We start from the raw sequence: 19,608 nt of genomic DNA, 5'->3' as shown, positions 1-19,608 counted from the left end.
AACACTCTAATAAATATTATCAGGAAAATCCTGACTTATCTTGATTAATTGGAGAGTCTAGAGCCTGATGGCTGGGCTGAAATCCTGGCTCTGATACTTATCAGTTGTGTCACCCTGGGATAAGTTACCTCATGGTTCTGCACCTCAGTTTCCCCATGTGTAAAAGGAGGGAAAAACAGAACCTTCTACACAGTGTGGGTCAAAGGGTTACAAAAGTGTAAAGCTTTTACAGTAGTTCCTGGCATAAGGAAAACATTCATTAGATCTTCTAGTCATTATTATTCTGTGTCAAATATCTATTAGTAAGACAATTTATATAGTAGCTAAACCGAAGATCGTTATTAATGAATACTCAGGACATGGTGATATCTACAATTATACCCTCAAAAAACTATGTAGTCAATAAAGAGAATGTTCTCTCTTCAACAAAGCAATCTGGGTTCCTGCAGAAGAGCAGAAACAAACTCTCAATTCTCCTCTGGGTCAACCCCATCTCACTGGAACCTTTAAAAGGTGATGACCAGCCGGCTTGGTCAAGCCTCATGAGGGGATGGACCTCTTAGGGCTAGTACTGGGCTATCTACCTGATCAGGTTGGGGGGAGGACGACCATTTCACCTACTGCTCGTTAGCCAGACTGTACTGACAGCTCTCACCTGGAATGCACAGGTAACTGAGGAAAACTAGGGGAACTCCGATACAGATAACCCCAGCGGAAAAGGGCGATAATTCCCTCTCTGTAAGGCCCCTTATTACATCCTTTTATGTTTTCTGTCTTAGCGGCAAAAACATTAAGTAAGAATTATATTTTACCCATAACTCCCTCCTCAGATCTTCATTCTCAAACTGATTTAGCTGATTCAAAACATCCTCAATCAAGTGACTCCTTCTGACTGTTAGATTAACGGTGGGCAGTAAAGCAAATTCAGAGCTTTCTTGTTCCACAATGCCAGCCAAAGTCGCGCAAGCTCGCCATCTCTTCTCCTGGGAAAAGAAAAATGTTTCACTCCATTTCACCGTTTGCTCTAAGTAGAAATTTACAAAGTAGAATAAACCGCTTCGGTTTACTATCCGCGCGTGCCACAAACATTTATGAAAAGGGCCCTACATACACCCCTGGAGACAGGCTATTTATTCAGTATTCACCCCCAGTGAGCAGAAGATACTTGAGACATAGGAAATGAAAAGCTCTGTGGGGCTGATTTGGGTGAGCAGGAAGGTGACCAACCGCGGGCTCCTCTGGACCACTGTATCCTGTAAACACAGCTGTGAACACTTCAGGGACCGACTAACGATTGTCAACAGGCTAAGAGACTGACTAGTGAGGCCGAAGCAGTGAGCTGAAACCTAGCATTCTCATCAGGAAGAGGAGTTCAGACGTTTAGAAAAGAAGCCTGCTGCAGGAAAAGCGCAGGATGAAAGACCTCTCTAAAGATATCCTTTTCTAGGAGGAAAACTCAGACAAGAGATTTTAGGGGACAGATAATCTACAAAGTTACCATGAGAGAGACAGACCCACAGACTGACAGACAGACACACAGACCGTCCACCTGGAACCAAATGGCAATATGGGATCATTAACGTCTATGTCTCTTAGCAAAACAGAGAGAAATCAAATGCCATTTCTATAAAAAAATTACCGGAAGCTTGTTTAGAATCAAGAGAGAATAGTTACAGGGTTGAAGCAAAATCAAGTTCTCGTATCTTTTTTCTTTCCATTTTCCTTTGTTAAATCTTTCATTAATGGTCTTACTTGGAACTTATAAATCAATTTCCTATTTTGTTTTATTATGGCAACTGCATTAGGTAAAGGTATCTTTTTATGACATAGATTTGAATATTATTCATGCATATAGATATACAGATGCATATATCAGCATAGAAGTGACAACAAGCGCTAACACTTTCGGGCACTTTGGGAGAGGCACTGTTCTAAATGCTTTACCTAGATCAACAAATTTAATCCTTATAATAATGCAGTGAGGTGCATTTTCTGAGGCATTTTCAAGCGTACAGTTTTAAGTTCAAAACCCCTTGCTGATGACAGTAAGTACATCTGCAAGGGAAATACTTTTCACAAACCTTTATTATGGCATGATCACAGCCAGCCGTTTCTTTGAGTCTGAATTTCAAGAATCCTCTGTCACCTCTATTCCCACTACTATGTTTTCCCATTAGATTAGACCTTCTTATGTACTGGTGCTAATCCCAGTCAAGCCCACGTCTGCCATGCGTCTTTGAGTACCGTTCAGAAGACTACCGGCGCCAACCTCAAGGCAAAAGCCCTACAGCTAGGCTCAAGCTCTGACCTTTGCTACTGAGGCCCTAATATGCCTCAAGGCCAACCCAACTCAAATTGTGACAGCCTCTCTAGCCTTCTTTTTTTTTTTTTTTTTTTGTGGTACGCGGGCCTCTCACTGCTGTGGCCTCTCCCGTTGCGGAGCACAGGCTCCGGACGCGCGGGCCCAGCAGCCATGGCTCACGGGCCCAGCCGCTCCACGGCATGTGGGATCTTCCCAGACCGGGGCACGAACCCGCGTCCCCTGCATTGGCAGGCGGACTCTCAACCGCTGCACCACCAGGGAAGCCCATAGCCTTCTTCACTAGAGTATAAGCTTCTTGAATGCTATGACCACCACTGGTTTCACCAGTGGGTGGCTCCCTTACCACTCCTCTATTATACACTGGAAAAGGTACTCATCATTTGATTTGCTAATGAAAACAAAGAAATAGGCATGCATACCTGTATTTTTAAAAGTGAGTCTGCATACAGTAGTTTAACTTTCGACAGAATATTAAAGATAAATGGAAAATGACTGAATATGACAGGATAGTGGATGTCCACTGAAGTGTCCTAAAAATGGAAATGACAACAATTTTGATAAATGAAAGGACAGAGAAATCTTACGCCTTACTTCCTAGCCTTAAAGCCCTGATGGTTTCAGGTCTCAGTACTTATAGCCAAAGCAATCCAAAATGCTGGTCAGTAGGGCTCAGATATATAAAATTCTAAGGAAATGTTTTATATCTATCAGTGAAAGGTATATACACCTAGTGTTTTCAGTACTCATTTAATTTCACCATCAATTATAAACTCTGGACATTTTCCCAAAGAGTCTGTTTTGCTGCCACCTGCACTTCTGAAACGTGAAATTAGTTCAGATGCATTCGGTAAGCAGGGGACTGACAGAATGCAGATGGCTGGTTAGCTCAGACAAGATTCTTCCCAGGCAAAGGATGACGTGCTAGGAGTAGAATTAGAACCTTCAGAGAAAAGGTGAAAAAAATCTCAGATTAGCTGCTGAACTGGCAGCAAGAGCCCTTTAGCTTTATTTTAAGAAAATGAAAAAGGAGTACTTATACCCAGGGAACCCTCCCCAAAGTTACAGCCCTATCCTGCTGGCTCCTGGTGAGTTACCGAGCCTCCTATACCTACCTTAAGAGCAAAGCTCCACTCCCGTAGGTGTTATCTCAGTACCACCGGTCCTCTAATCAGGGTGTGGAGGGATTTCTACCCTTCGGTTTTTGTGCATTTTTCATCTCGCGGCACTGTCCACAGCCGCTTGCCTGGTTGATCTGAGCTATCCCCCCAGGTAGGAAGCACTTTTCTGTCAGTGTTCTGGCTACAAAACTGCATCGGTTTTGAGGGGTCTGCCTTGCTTTTCCCATAAACCCTGCTATTTCTATTGGGCAGCTCTGCAAAGTACAGGAAGTTTTGGAAATTCGTACAAAGTTACAGAACGAGTGCCTGTATTAACTTACCGACGATCAATACCCTCTTTAAATATGCCATACTTACTGCGCCCATTTTCCAGACGGTCCTTCTGTATGCATCTCCATAAAAATCAAGCAAGTGTGTGAGTTCATTTACTTTGAAGATATTTTCAGGCAGCTGACATTTAGTCTGGTTTACCTTAAATAAAACACCACCTGTGAGAAAGTTCTTTATATAAAGACAATTTTGCTTAATGGCTATAAATTAGATTATCAGAATAAACAGCAAGTTAAACATACTTTTAATGACCAGAATTAAGTTCTATCCAATTCCCCCACTGCCAAAGCCCCAAACTTTCAGGAGCATAAAGAATACCTAAGATTTAATAGTAGAAATTGATGGTAGAAAAAAAGTAGAAGAAAAACTTCTACTTTTAATCCATAAAGAAGTTTTAAAGAAACTCAAGTGCAAAGAAAAATACAGTGTAATATGAATCCAAACTACTCTGGGGCCCAATACTTCACGTTCTTTCTTTCTCTTAATTTGCGGGGGGCGGTTGCCGCACTGTGCAGCTTGCAGGATCTTAGTTCCCCGACCAGTGCCACTGCACGGGGATGCTGTTCCATCCCTGTGACTAGGACCCCGCTGATCTCAGCCTTGCACTGTCAAGAGCCTCAGAAGCCTCAGAGTCATGGAGAAAGAGGTGCGTCGTCTTCGTGGATTCTGCTGGAGGTGTGTGTGGGGGGAGCTTGACAAACATTCTGACGCTGCCTGTTAGAGTCCAAGGGCAAAGCAGGATCCCTTCAAGATTTCTTCTGTTGCTGCTTCAGTATTTCTAGGAATTCTCTTTGTAAGTGGCAAGCTCATCACAATACACTTTCCCTGAGCTCTTCAGTAAACTGCTCAATTTTTCAAGACCTGGAATTATTTTTTTGATTGATCTTTCACTTTTATATAAAACCTTTAAAAACAGCCAGGAACAGGCATCACTTTTCAGCAGTAGGGCAGACCTTTTTTTTAAGCAGTTTGATAGATTAGGCACTTTGATTCACTGAAAACAACCATAAATACAGGATAAACTGTAAACCAACATTTTTGGATGGAATAATCAGGTCAAGAACTAAGGGAAGGTGGTACTTCCCTCGAGAGTATCTGCCAAACCTGGTGAACCTGAACTTCAGTTTCAATGGCTGAGGCTGAGAAAAGGAGACAAAGCCTAGACTCTGTTCAAATTAGGGAACCTTGCTTCATAAATCTGGGACCCAAAAGGGCTACCATTAGAGTGAACCAGGGTAACCTAGAAATGAACAAGCTCTTTCCTCCACTCCTGCATCAACCCATCCCCACCCTAACTCCAAGACCATGAGGCAAACTGTAGTTAAAATGGTGCGCGCGCGTACACACACACACACACACACACACAGGCACAAAATACATGATAATGAAGGAGCCGTGAGGAAGATTCAACAGAAACTAAAGACAGCAAAAACTGACCTGCAAAGACTTCAGGTACCCAGAAATTATAAATAATGACCAAGAAAAAAAATTTAAAGAACCAATGAGAACTTCCAGAAGTGAAAAACATACTACTAGAAATCAAACTCAAAAGACAGTTTTTGTTCTTTTTTTTTTTTTTTTTTTGCGGTACGTGGGCCTCTCACTGTTGTGGCCTCTCCCGTTGCTGAGCACAGGCTCCAGATGCGCAGGCTCAGCGGCCATGGCTCACGGGCCCAGCCGCTCCGCGGCATGTGGGATCTTCCCAGACCGGGGCACGAACCCGCGTCCCCTGCATTGGCAGGCGGACTCTCAACCGCTGCGCCACCAGGGAAGCCCAAAAGACAGTTTTAATAGCAGACGAAAATCACTGAAAAGCTAATTCATGAACAGGAAGATAGGGCTGAAGAAATCATCCAGAATGGGGTAAAAAGAGACAAACAGATGGAAATTATGACAGGACGATTAAGAGACATGGATGACAGAGCGAGAAGATCTAACATACAAAATAAGTAGAATTTCAGGAGGAGAGAGTCAATACTTGTTTTGAATTAAAACGTGTAACAACTTAGAAATGGAGGGAACATCCTTTTACCTAGAAAGATTATTTTACAAAACCCCATAGTAAAAATGTTATTTAATAGTGATATTCAGAATTTTCCTTTAAAATCACCAACAAGATTAGGCACCTACTATCACTATGACTTCTATTCAACATTCCTCTTGAACAACTAGGGGTAGGAAGGCCTAGCCAGTGCAACAAGGCAAAGGAAAATAATAAAATGCCTAAGAATTGGGAAGAAAAAAACATTATGTTTTTCAAAGATATGATTGTCTGCACAGAAAACGCAAAAGTATCTACAGTTAAATTACTAGATATAATGCGAGAATTTAGCAAATTCACTGGCTATTAAAAAAATCAAGGGCTTCCCTGGTGGCGCTGTGGTTAAGAGTCCGCCTGCCGATGCAGGGGATGTGGGTTCGTGCTCCGGTCTGGGAAGATCCCACATGCCGCGGAGCGGCTGGGCCCGTGAGCCATGGCCGCTGGGCCTGTGCGTCCGGAGCCTGTGCTCTGCAACGGGAGAGGCCACAACAGTGAGAGGCCCGCGTAACGCAAAAAAAAAAAAAAAAAAATCAACATTCAGGGACTTCCCTGGCGGTCCAGTGGTTTAAGACTCCGAGCTTCCACTGCATGGGGCCTGGGTTCGATCCCTGGGTGGGGAACTAAGATCCCACATGCTGCACAGTACGGCCAAAAAAAAAAAAAAAAAAGGAAAAAGAAAACAAATCAATATCCAAAAATCAATGCATTCTTACAATGCATTCCTATAATCAATGCATTTATCTGCTGTTAAACCAACAACAGATAATATAGTTTTTAAAAGATACCATTTACAAAAACTTAAAAAAAGTTAAATACCCTGGAATAGATTTGACTAAAGATATCCAAGACTTTCATAGTAAAATAACAAAAACTCATTGAAAAACTTAAAAGATAATCTCATAAGTAGAAGAAATAGATACCATGAAGATTCACAACAGTAAAGATATCAATTCTCCCCAAAGTGAAGTACAGATTCAATGCAATTTCAATCAAATTCCCAGTAAGATCTGTGTATGTGTGTGTAGAACCTGAAAAGCCAATTCCAAAATTTATAGGGAAGAACCAAATGCCAAAAATATCCAAGATTCACTTCAAGAACAAGACAGGAGTGTTTCTTTTAGCAAGTAGAAACAATATAGACCCACATAAAATGATTAACAGTAAGAAAAGAGCCTGTACGTGAACCCCGCACACAGAAACTTGTTTTATGACAGTTCACATTACCTATCAGTGCAGAAAGGCCAGAATTTCAGTTAAGCGGTGCTAGGTAATTGTTTTCATATGGAAAATAATAAAAATAAATTTTCAGTTGGATTAAACACCAACGTGTGAAAGGCAAAGCTAACCTCAATACTCCCTTTAGACCTTGGCAGGAGTGACCTCTGCCCTCTGACGTAAAGGTCTTTGCTCTGGGCTTCCTCCAGCCAAGCCCCTTCCCACAAGGGGTCTGCAGGGTCAACGGGGCCTGTCTATATGGAGCCCACTCATCACACATCCCCATCTAGACTGAGCTCCAGAACCCAAGACCCGCAAGTCCCTGCCCAGACGGCTCCAAGCCAGCCCCAGGAGCTCCACAGGTTTCTCCCTCCACTTGCCCTCTGGGGAGTGGAAGTGTCACAGGTGACACACCCCAAGGCTCCAGGGCCCCAGGGTTGGCTAAGGAATGGCTATTGTGGGAGGTGGGATGCAACACAGAGACGTGGGCTGAGGTGTCCACACACGGCCACGTGACAGCCCTGGTGTGGGAGAAAACCAAGGAAGGAAGAGAAGCGCAGAGGACCTGGGGTGGGAGCGGGGAGGGTCCGTCGGAGCCTCCCCTTTCGCTGCAGAACTCTGTAAGGAGCCAAGGTTTCGAAATTCAAACCTGGCTTCCCCTGTCATGAGGAAGGTTTATTTGTCAAGGTGGGAAGATAGAGTAATTTTATTTCATTTAACACGTTGTTAGCTAGATTTCTAACCTTTTAAACATTAGACATATGGTGTATAAGCCTCTGTTTGAACTCCTCCTCTGGTCCCAGCTATCATCTCTGTTAGAAGACTATCTAGACTATCTAGAGCAGCCCTCGAGGCCAAATCAGGCCCCCTGCTTATTCTGTAAAGTCTCACAGATGCCTGAAATATTTACCATCTGGTCCTTTCCAAAAAGAAGCCCTCCAGATCCCTGATCCGGGTAACAATTTAAAACCTTGAGGGAAAAAAAAGTTTAAAACAAAACACATGGAGTAAAGATCATAAAGGAATAGACTGACAAATTTTTTTTTTTTTTTTTTTTTTTGGCCATGCCGTGTGGCATGCGCAATCTTAGTTCCCTGACTGGGGATCGAACCCGTGCCCCCTGCATTGGCAGCGGGGAGTCTTAACCCCTGGACCGCCAGGGAAGTCCCCAAATTTTATCTACATTAAAATTAAGAACCTGAGTTTCGGGCTTCCCTGGCGGTCCAGGGGTTAAGACTCCCCGCTTCCAGTGCAGGGGGCTCAAGTTCAATCCCTGGTCGGGGCACTAAGATCCCACATGCTGAGGGGTGTGGCCAACAAGTTAAAAAAAAAAAGAAGTGAGTTCATCAAAAACCACCAAGACAAGCTATAAACTGGGACTTGATATTTGCAACACATATAATTGACAAAGGACTAGTATCCAAACTAAAAAGTACTCCTATAACCAATAAGAAAAAATTAAATACATTTAAATTGAGCAAAAGGACAGGTATTCTATAGAAGAGGAAACAAGTACTGCAATTATAAACATGAAAATATGCTCTAATGCATTAGAACCAGGGAAATACAATTAAAATCATAATTTGGGGCTTCCCTGGTGGCGCAGTGGTTAAGAATCCGCCTGCCAATTCAGGGGACACGGGTTCGAGCCCTGGTCCGGGAAGATCCCACATGCCGCAGAGCAGCTAAGCCCGTGCGCCACGACTACTGAGCCTGCGCTCCAGAGCCCGTGAGCCACAACTACTGAGCCCACGAGCCACAACTACTGAGCTCGTGTTCCGCAACAAGAGAAGCCACCGCAGTGAGAAGCCCACGCGCCGCGGCGAAGAGTAGCCCCTGCTCGCTGCAACTAGAGGAAGCCCGCGCGCAGCGACAGAGACCCAACTCGGCAATCCATCAATCAATGAAGTCATATCTGGCACGATTTCAATATGGCACTAAAAATATTTTCCCAATTTTAAAGTCAGACATGGGGCAACAGAATTCTCACCATTTCCTGGAGAGGATTTAAATTGGTCCAACCACTTTGGAAGACAGTTTGTCACTACCCATAAAGAACAACACAGGCATATCCTCCAACCTATCAATTCCAGAATTAGGGATGCAAACTAAAAACTAACTCTTGACACACGGACACCGAGAGATAAGTACAAAAATGTTGACAGTAGCATGTTTTCTCATAGAGGAACCCTCCCCCCAAAAAAGAATTGCAAATAGCACATACTGTATATCCATCAATACCGGAATGGATAATTCTGGTAGAGTCACACTATGGTGTGATACAGAAGCGAAAATGAAGTACAGACATAAGTATTAATCTGGATGAGTCTAAAAAAACAGAACGTTGTGTAAGCAGCATGTATTCAATTCATATGAAATTTTGGAAACAGCAAAATTAAAACAGTATCGTGTCAAGAGATACTTATGGCTATAAAAAGATAAAGAAGCGTAAGTGAATGATTAACTGAAAATCCAGGATCCTGGCTACCTCCGCGAGGTGAGGGTGTATAATCTGTGAGAGACACACAGGCATTTCTAAAGCACTAGAAATGTTTTCTTTTTTAACATGGGTGGTAGTTACACTGATGTCTGTGTTACTACTTTTCTTTAAACTGTATACGGATACTAGACACACTCCTTTATATGCATGACTTAATTCACAAAAAACAACGTTTTAAAAATAACAGTACCGACCTCATGTTTCGTAAGAGTCTGCTTAAGTTTCAAGCCAGGTGAAACCAAGGGAATTTTTATTGCAAAATAAAGATATACGGGTTTCTAAAACAGCACTTACACTGTGCAGCTTCTTCAACATTTCTAGGAGAGTTTTAATGTGATAGTTATTCTCAGTAGTTCCAGCCCAATAATTCAGCTGAGCAATGACGGCTGTTTTAAACATCTGCACCAGTCTGATGAAAGCAGCTTCTTGCAGAGATGCCCAATATTCCTCTGAGGGATACGAAGGTAAGTAACTGTCAGCATGTAATATTTCTTGGATTCTTAAAGGTAAAAAGTAGTCAGTATTTTCTGAAACTGGTGGAATATTTTCATATATATTGTAGTCATAAAGACACATTTGTAATAAATTTTTCAGTAAATACAATCGGAATTGAAAGTGTAGAATTTAATGTTCTCAAAAAAATGCCTTGACAGTAAGAGAGCCACAGATTTGATCTAATTAATTTGTTGGGGGAAAAAAAAACTAGACAAAATTAATCAGTCACATTTTTTGCCCAGATGAAATAGCATACGGTATTAAAAACCAGATTAAGAACTACTTGTGATTACACGACTCTATTTTGCCCTCTTAGCACGAGTTTTTAACTCTTAAAAACCATCTTTCCGCATTGTATAAAAGAAAAATGCTTTAAACCAGCTTTTCATCGCTTACAATGTGACAAAACATAAGAAAGAATGGACTTTCTTGGGCTGAATATGCTATTTGTGTCAAAAACCTCATTAGAATATCATCAAGCCCCTAGACCTAATTTCCAGTGTACTGGAAATACAGGGACAGGAGGAAACAATCAGACAAACCTAGATGTGAGACACTGAACAGGACTACTGACCCACGCTCTTTAAAAAAAAAAAAGCCTGTACAATACTTTTCGGGACAAGTGCAGAAATCTGAATATGGCCTAGATGTGAGGTAATGTTATGGAATCACGGCTAATCTTATTAGCTGTGGTAACCATGTTGAGGTAATACAGGATTCCATATCCTTAGGAGATGCATGCTGAATATTATGGGTAAAATGTCCTGATATCTCCAACTCACTTCCAAATAGTTCAGCAAAAACAAAATGTAAAAAAAATAAAAAAAATAAAAATAATAAAAAAAATAAAAAATAAATAAAATAAAATGTAATCCGTACACACACGGCAACATGTTAACTGCTGTTGACTCTCAGGTAGAGAGCATCTGGGATTCACTGTACTAGTCTTTCAACGTCTGTGTATGAAGTTCTTCATAATGAAAAGTAGGGGGCAAAGGACCTCATGACCAAGCCACACAGGTATCATTACAAGAACGCTGAAAAGGGACTAGAACAGTCCACCTTGGATGAACACAGTAATGATTGCAGCATGTTAGAATATGCTAAGACTAGGAACTAAAAACCGTGAATGTGTTCACAATCACCTAAGTTTCGCCGTAACGTCACTAGGCATGTGTTTCCACTGAGAAGACAGTCACATATTTTCAAATGTAAACCATCAATCTTACCCAGGACCTCTGACGACTGGCCACGCATTTTATAAAGAGCCTCTGCGAAAGGAACCACCAGGCTCTCCCAGTTGTTACAGTCATGCATCACAGGACATTCTGGGAGAAGGAAGAAAACTCCTAAAGCTTCTTGATGTGGAGAATGAAATGGAAGATTTTTCAACAGAGTATCCCTGAGACATGTGGTTATCTGTGGTCAAAAAGGACCCAGGAAAAGACACTCAGAACACAGCAGTTACTGTAATAAAATAAAGTGTGGAACCCGGAGTTTCATCCCACCATGAAATTGGAGCAATCACGTGGTCTCTCTAAAACCCATGTTCACAACCCATCTCATCTAGCTTCCCCAATACCTAGGTGTGTAAACGTGTGACAAGCAACCTCTCCGTCCAATTGTTGGGGTTCATGAAGGAGATCAAGAAGAAATCACATGTGCAAGATTATACTGGATGGACTCAGAACTAAAAGGCAGCCCTCCCAATGATGGTCCACATTCTTCCCTCCAGTTCCACTAGCACACCTCATTTTTTAAAGAGGATGTGTCAGAATCTCCCAAAGCAAAACAAAAATAAAAAACAAACGAAAATCCGCATGGTTTCCTGTTACCTTCTCACAGAATCACCTGTCTCATCACAAACTCTCTCCACCAAACTCTAGTTTCTAGCCCTTCCAATCTTCTTAGTTTCCCCAATTCAGAATGCACGTGTCGAAGAAAAATTCAAATGGAATTCTGAATGTTTATGTGTTCTGTGGGCTCAGGTAATGGTAATAATTTGCCTAAAAGCCCGTTAAGAAGATAATCTAGTGTTTACAGGGTTCTTATTATTTGTCTAAGTAATTCACATATATAAGTTCATTTATCCTTGTCGTTTCTCTGTAACATAGATGGTATTATTAACCCCGATTCATAAATGAGAACTCCGCACGTTAGGGAAATTAACCTGCTGAGGGTCACAGAGCTAAGTGAGAATCTCTCCTGGATCTTTCTGACTCCAAAGCTCAAACTCAATCACTAAATTATGAGATACTAGCTAAATGATATCTCTAAATCTACAAAATCTTACAATTATCTATTTTCACATCAAAACATTCTATTGGGCTCCCACCACGAGGTTCAGTCTTCAGAGTCATATGCACAACGGATGGCTGCTCATGCCCCCCTCCTTCCTCTGGGCTCTTCACCATCCACAACCCCAAACCTCCCAGCCCTTTAGAACCACTGTACCGCTCTCAAGCCAGTTATACTGTTTCACAGCTTGTGCCTTGGTGCACACCTTCCTGACTGCCTGGGATGTCCTTCCCCTGTAGGTACCTGGTAAACTCCCCTCCCCCTGGGCACCTTGTTTTGAGCACTCTAAACAGAGCTGACCGTTCACTGCCCAGGTAATGAATCCATTCATTCATCTAAAAATATTTATTAAGCACCCAGTATGTTCTAAGCTGGGAACTAGGGAAGACAACTGACAGCTGCACAGAGGTATCCGTCTCCTTCACTAAACCAGGAGCCTCTAAAGACAGGGGTCTCACCACAGTTCCCTACGCACAGCAGTATTCAAATATTTGCTGAATAAATGAAGGAAGGCCAAGTCTGTGAGTCCATGTCACAGAAATCGCAAAACAGAAACATTACAGGTCTTCTGGTCCGCTGTCCCATCTGAACCACTGGGAGCCCGCTCTGTGATTCTGTCGCTTGCACTGTGTATGATCCTGTCCTGGCACAGCTAAGGATAACTGGCCTTGGTGATGAACTGCTCCAACCTCTTCCCTTCACAGATGCAGACATGGCTTTCTATTCTTGGTGATCTTTCTACTAACTGCTGCAGAGTCCTGATAAAGGTGCCTAATTAAGGATCCATTTTACATCAGACTCCGCATTGGGCAATGGTTCTGCCAAAGTTAACATAGTTAAACTTTCCATCTTCCCTTGAGAAAAGAGTGCGCGAGAGAGAACCTGCAGCTAAGATACAGAATGCTGAGTGTGACAGACAGAGCAAGAGACCAGGTGAGGGAGGTGAGAGCAGGAAGAGAACAAGCACCAGACACAGAGAGGGAAAGAATAAGAGCCACAGAAGCAGAAGGAAAGACCAAGTGGGGGTGGGGGGAGCCAAGAGAAGTGAAGGAGGGGGAGGGAGAGAGGGAGGGAGAGAGAGCGTGCGCAAAAACGAGCCAGAGACCCAGAAAGAAACAGATTGAGAGAACAACATAGACAGTACCACCCCTAGATCAATCAGTACAGTAGAACAGGGAAATAAATTAATCAAAGCTACATTAGGAAAGGCTACGTTCATAAAGGAAGCATGCCTGAAGCATCCCCAAGAGGGAAGCCTAAAGATAGTAGTAACAGTGCTGAAACAAAGAAGCAACAATCCCAGAAAGAACAAGAATATTCTAGAACCTACAGAAAAGGAAGTGCAGACCAGGCAGTCCTTGGTGAGGGGGACATTCATATCAGAAAAAGTGTTTTCATTTCTATACTTATGTTTAAAATAACTGCAAATAAAATGTTGTTCTTATTCTAGTGTACCAGTCTCAACAAATATTTTAATCATCTTCCTAAAGCCCTAAATTGAAAACATTCCCTCTAGGGGAGTGCCTGTACATACACGTGTATGTGTGTGTGGGCACCGATGAACTAGTTAGATTATTTGTAACCTAAGTGCCTCCTCTACCAGCTATTTCACCCTAAGTGGGGAAACTCCTGAATGGCAGCTGAGTTTAACTTAATCTATATATGCCACAGGGTCTCAAAGAGTATCTGAAAACAAGATATTTCTTCTGAAATTTTGAGTTCTTATAAAAATGTTTCAGTGTATTTTCTTTTTCCAAGTAACAATCTGAAGAATACCACCGTGTTAGTAATCCAGTCCTTTTGGGTTAACTCCATAAAGGTGTCCCTTGCTGCATTTAAGTCCAAATGAAGAGACATCGTTTCTTCAGCTATTCTGTGGAAGGAAGGTAAATGAAAAATGGATGAATAAGTAAATGAAAACGGACACTTCAAAATTAAATATTTTATTAGATTATTTATCCACATGAAAAGTTTCTTCTCAAGCTTGCTTCATTTTAATAAAATTACTTTTTTCCCACCTTTTCAATAACTATAAAAATTTGACTGAATACAAACACAACTGAAAATATAGTTGACAAAATGTGATTATTTCTGAAATGTCAAAAAGTATCAAGGCCGCATTAACTATACGTATGCTATCAGACTTTACATCAGATACTGTCTTATCTTAAATGAGTAATCAATAAATATTTATTTTCCAGTACAAAAAAAAAAATAGCCACAGGAAAAAGGTAAAGGTATTTCTTGTTTTCCAGTTACATGAACTACAAGCAGCGACCAAAAAAGGGGTTTCAGAGCAGTAAATTTTTAGTAATCAAACAGAAAATTACTAATGAAATGTCTATCTTAACTCAAGAACTACATTTATACTGGACTGAATATACTGTCTAAAATTAGACCCATTCTTTGTGAAATAATACATATATTTAGTGTCTGAAAAAAGAAAAAGTTCTTTTAAATAAATATTATACCAATATTTAGGAAAAGAAGTACAAAGTCATTCTTTCATAATACTTAAAAATTCAAAGAAACCTTAGTATCTAGTAATAAGGAAGTAATCAAATAAATTAAGGTACGCCCTTCCCATGGAATACCATGCAACCACTAAAATGATGTTATGGGGAAATACTGAATAATATAAAAATGGAATAAAATGGAAAGATGGGCAAATGTATTAAGCATGAAGAAATGTATAAAACAATATAATCCCCTTTTTTGTAAAACTACAGATTTGCATAAAAAATATTTATACAAACACTAGCTATTACGCTTAAGTGGTGAATTTTGGCTGATTTCCATTTTCTTTTTGTTTCATGTCTTTTTTTTGACATTTTCTACAGCAAGCATATATGTGCTTTTGTAGGAAAAAAAAAGGTAATTTTTAAAAAGAGATAAAGACACACATAATTATTTTACCCTCAAACCATTTTCTTTATCATCTATCACAGTTTCTTAAATTGAGACATAATGGACACATAACATTATATTAGCTTCAGGTGTGTACAACGTAATGCACTGACATAGGTACAGCATATGCTGTGAAATGATCACAAGTCTCATTAATATTCATCACCACACACACTTACACATTTTTTTTCTTGTGATGAGAACTTGTAAGATCTATTCTCTCAGCAACTTTCAACCATACAATACAGTATTATTAACATAGTCACCATGCTATCTATACATAGTGTTTTCAACAGAATTTTAAATTTATTATATATATTACCTTTCCCTTAAAAAACTTCCAGCCAGACATGCAGGAGATGAAAATATCTCTCTGATTTCCCTATATTAGGAATAAGATGGTGGTTAAAACAAATCAGAATATGCCTCCTTGTAGCAGGAGACATGACAAATTGTCCTTCAAATTCCTCCCTCCATCTCCAATTTATTTGCATATTGCCATGGGCATCTGAAAGTCTCATCTGCGAAATCTCAAAGTTTCAGAGGCAAACATGGGCAATAAAAAGATATGTACTCAGAGAAGCCAGAAGGGAAGAGGATAAGGCTTGACCTAGGATATTTTCTTGGACAAATAAAACACTCCCAACCCACCCAGCTTTCCAAGCCCTACTTATTTCTATTCCACTGGAGTAGAAACAAAAAAAAAATTACCAGAAATGAAAGGTGGGGATGTATGTTCAGTTGTGTCATAGAAGTACTTGCACAAATAGCTCTTGACCATTTGTGCTCTGCACGATGCAGCTATTTGGTATAACTACTTTCCAGAATTAGGAAGCCATACCTAAAAATGTCTCTAAAAGGAAATGCCTGTATAAATGAGTATAATTTGTACAGATGGTAGGAGTTCTATCATTGAGAGTAAGGTTGCCTAAGCTGTTCAGCTGTGAATAACAGCTCAACAAACAAGAGGCCCTAAAGTCAACGAGGGTTGAGAAACTGTAGACTCTATTTCCTGCTCAGTGTCACAATTAAACATATCAAAGGCCCAGAGAAGTCCTGCAGTAAAGAAAGACGCCCCCGTGGAGCTTACATGCTAAATTGTATGTGTCAACTTGGCTAGGCCATGGTACCCAGAGATTTGATCAGACACCAATCTAGATGTCGCTGTGAAGGTATTTTTTAGATGAGATTAACATTCAAATCAGAAGACTGTGAGAAAAGCAGATTACCTCCATAATGTGGGTGGGCCTCATCCAATCAGTTGAAGGCCTTAAGAGAAAAAGTCTAAGGTCTCCAGAGGAAGAGGGAATTCTGCCTCCAGACTACCTTGGGACTCAAGCTGCAATATCAACTCTTCCCTGGGTCTCCAGCCTGCTGTCCTGCCTCAGAGATTTTGTACTTGCCATCCCCTACAATTGCATGAGCCAATTCCTTAAAATCTCTCCCCACCACCCTCAAACACACCCTATTGGTTCTGTTTCTCTGCATATCTCTGACTAATGGACCACTAGCGGACCACAAAATCTCACATCTCTGTATCGTGCAGAACCAGTTGGGGAAACACTGCTTTAGAGAGGTATATGAGCAGACAGACACTTAGGGTGCACCTTTTTGTATTCTGCCACTGTTTAGTCCCCACATCAGCAATCCATCTCTTTACAGTGCCTTCATTCAAGGTAGGAATTCTCCTCCTCAGACTAACATAGGAATTCTGTAAACAAACAAAATAGTAAAATACAGTAACTTAGACACCACAGAAATAGGTATCCAACTCTTAGGCACGTTCTAGGGATAGAGAGTAATACTAAGCATGGATAACATAGCTCTGCAAAAATCATCAAGTAAGATTCTACCAAGGAACAATCAATCATTTGTCTGGTTGCCAATTTCTTGTCCAAGGGTGCTTAGATCCAAAGTAAGTTTCTCTGAATGCCCCAACACTGAACACTTTATACGGGTATGATCAGATTAAACTGAACATCAGACAGCTTTGAGTGGAGAGATCCTAAAGGACTGGGTACAGAAGTGGCAGGAACTCAGTTTGCCTTGGTGGAGTAGGATATGGAGGTTACAGACTGAGTATTCATGAGACTATAAACCTGGGGTCTTTTTTAGTATTGGCTGGCAAAGTCACTTCAGAATATCAACCTGCTGGTTCACTAGCACCCTGACCAAAATGCTCTTGGCAAGGAGCCCCCCGAAAGGTAAGCAGAGTCTAAGGAAATCACACGTATCTGACATACACTAAGGGCAAATCTGCTGACTTTTGTGAGTAAATACATATGTAGTTTAGACAATAAAGGATCGATAATGTCTAACCATTCCCCAAACTCAGCCTGGTAACCTGATGATTTTGGAATTCACCAAATCTAGATTCTAGAACCTTCTGTTTTGCTTAAAATACCAAGTTATAAAACTTCTAGAGATCTATTTTTACCTCTTTTTCCACCCAAAGCAAAATGCTTTGATCTCCTCCAGCAATCATTATTAACTCCTTTTCTGAAGTATGGCTTTCTGAAAGGGATTTGCAAAAAATAAGACTTTAGAAACTCATCTGATACAAATATACACACTCAGCCTAAATAATTTTAGATTCCTCTTAAACTGAGTCCTTTTATCTTTCTGACAGACAAAGACTCAGTACATTTCCTACTGATAAAGCAGAAATACATATCTACTTCAGAGTGAAGTCTAGTTAGCAAACATAGATGATTCGCAAGGTCGGCAACGTGCTATCAGTTTAATACACATAATTAACATAAATGCTTATATATACAACACAGTCAAACAAATACTTGATTAGTTAACTGTTCCCTGGTTTAATTCAGCGCCTCTTACTAAAAACCCTATTTATTATTCTACAACTCAAGATTTAATCAACGACTACTGGCTGTGAAGGATGTTAAGTACTTCAAAAGCCTATGCAAGTGGTTGTAAGAAATCAGATATAATACTTGATCTGCTTAAGGGAGTAACCCGACTGTTCATTTCCCCAGAAGAACTGAGAGAATTCTGGTACTTCCGGTCACCACTAAGCTTTCAGAAACAAGTGACCCAAGGGCTCCGAGGCACTTCTACAGTGGAACGTCTCAGAGCGAAGGCTCTAGAGTTACACAGGGCACAGTTCACGTGTCCAGCCACAACCCTTCCCGGGCTAACCTTCCGCCCTCCGAGTCTCTGCACCCTCCAGCAGAAGACAACTGAGAGTACACATCTCCTGGAACTGTTTAAGGGCCGGTGAGCTACGCAGTTTACACTGCCTGGCATATGTCAGCTGCTCATCATTCTGAGGGTTTTATACGATTATGAGTCAATTTAATCAGGTAAGAAGAACAATCACTATGGAATTAATAGGTCCCTTGAAAACTGGAATCAGAGGCTGCATAGGCCTCTGAACCCATATAGTCTATTTTATGTTGTATCGTTTTAAATCCACATTAATCTTAACCTGAAGGGCTAAGGGAAAACTAATGGTTATTTCGACTTGATAAATTAGATTGGCTGTGTTACGCTGGTTACAAGTAAACGAATGAAAGCAATGTTTAGAAAACCTCCCTTCACCGTCAGACATTTCTTTTCTTGCCCACATTACACACTTAGAACAATCAGTTTCTCAACCAAGGTATTCGTGCCAAATCCTGTGCTCCTAAAGAACTTACCAAATGTGAGTTCTTCCTTTGATGACAATTTCATGGGACATGGTATCAGCTGATTATGTGTTCCACCGTTCCCCAGTTGTCCTTCTTTTCCAGAACCAAAAGAAAAGACCTTCCCCAAATCAGAAACATAGGCAAGTGTGTGCTGCCTATTAAATGAAAGCACATATGGTCAATTCTCAATTATCCACAATGACTAGAGTATGCAGCAATCCGGTAAACTGAAGAAATTACGCTACTCGGTCAGGGAAACAGCTAACCAACTTCCAATGGATGACATCAGCCACCTAGAAACTAGGAAACCACTCATGTGTGGCTGAGACGATTTTGGAACCCCTAAGCGTGGTGAAGGCCACGAGGCTGCACCCTGGCAAATGACGTTCCCTTCGTCAGAACAAGCACCACCTCTTGCCTTCTACTCCTTCTTTAGGTCTTGGCTTGAGTCACCACCTTCTGGAAGCCATCTCTGACTCCCTCCCCGCCCCATCCTAGAAGCTAGCATTAGGTGATCCTCCCCGAGCTCCCGCTCTATTTCCCAAAGACCTTTATCATGCTGATGTTCTTACTGATTTGCCTGATGGCCTCTCCTACTATACAGATGTATAAGGGAAGAATCTGGCCTTACTCCGAGGTCTGGCTTTTGTCCTCACTTCCTGGGAGGTAATGTCTAAAGCCTTAGAATTTTCCAAGTGACAGGAGTGTCTCTGTTATTCATGGTAGGCCCG

The 19,608-nt window shown here is 41.2% G+C and overlaps 1 protein-coding gene across 2 annotated transcripts in view; it reads right to left on the bottom strand.

Moving 5' to 3' along the window:
• The window catches only part of HERC5 (HECT and RLD domain containing E3 ubiquitin protein ligase 5), a 41,117-nt gene that overhangs the window by 12,719 nt on the left and 8,790 nt on the right, over positions 1 to 19,608 (bottom strand). Inside the window, exons 7-16 of one of the 2 annotated variants that reach the window (XM_060147571.1) lie at positions 18,887 to 19,032; positions 17,665 to 17,741; positions 16,835 to 16,938; positions 15,550 to 15,609; positions 14,100 to 14,193; positions 11,252 to 11,441; positions 9,822 to 9,976; positions 3,799 to 3,912; positions 2,743 to 2,853; positions 813 to 983 (exon numbers count right to left, since the gene is read on the bottom strand). In XM_060147571.1, coding sequence (XP_060003554.1) covers positions 813 to 983; positions 2,743 to 2,853; positions 3,799 to 3,912; positions 9,822 to 9,976; positions 11,252 to 11,441; positions 14,100 to 14,193; positions 15,550 to 15,609; positions 16,835 to 16,938; positions 17,665 to 17,741; positions 18,887 to 19,032 — 1,222 coding nt within the window. The remainder of the gene's footprint in view (positions 1 to 812; positions 984 to 2,742; positions 2,854 to 3,798; positions 3,913 to 9,821; positions 9,977 to 11,251; positions 11,442 to 14,099; positions 14,194 to 15,549; positions 15,610 to 16,834; positions 16,939 to 17,664; positions 17,742 to 18,886; positions 19,033 to 19,608) is intronic. The other variant, XM_060147572.1, reaches the window with a different exon arrangement.

This window comes from Lagenorhynchus albirostris, chromosome 4 (genome assembly GCF_949774975.1).
Source record: "Lagenorhynchus albirostris chromosome 4, mLagAlb1.1, whole genome shotgun sequence".
In the NCBI taxonomy this organism is placed as follows: domain Eukaryota; kingdom Metazoa; phylum Chordata; class Mammalia; order Artiodactyla; family Delphinidae; genus Lagenorhynchus; species Lagenorhynchus albirostris.
The sequence above is the reverse complement of the archived record's forward strand: the minus strand, read 5'-3'. Positions and strand labels throughout refer to the sequence as shown.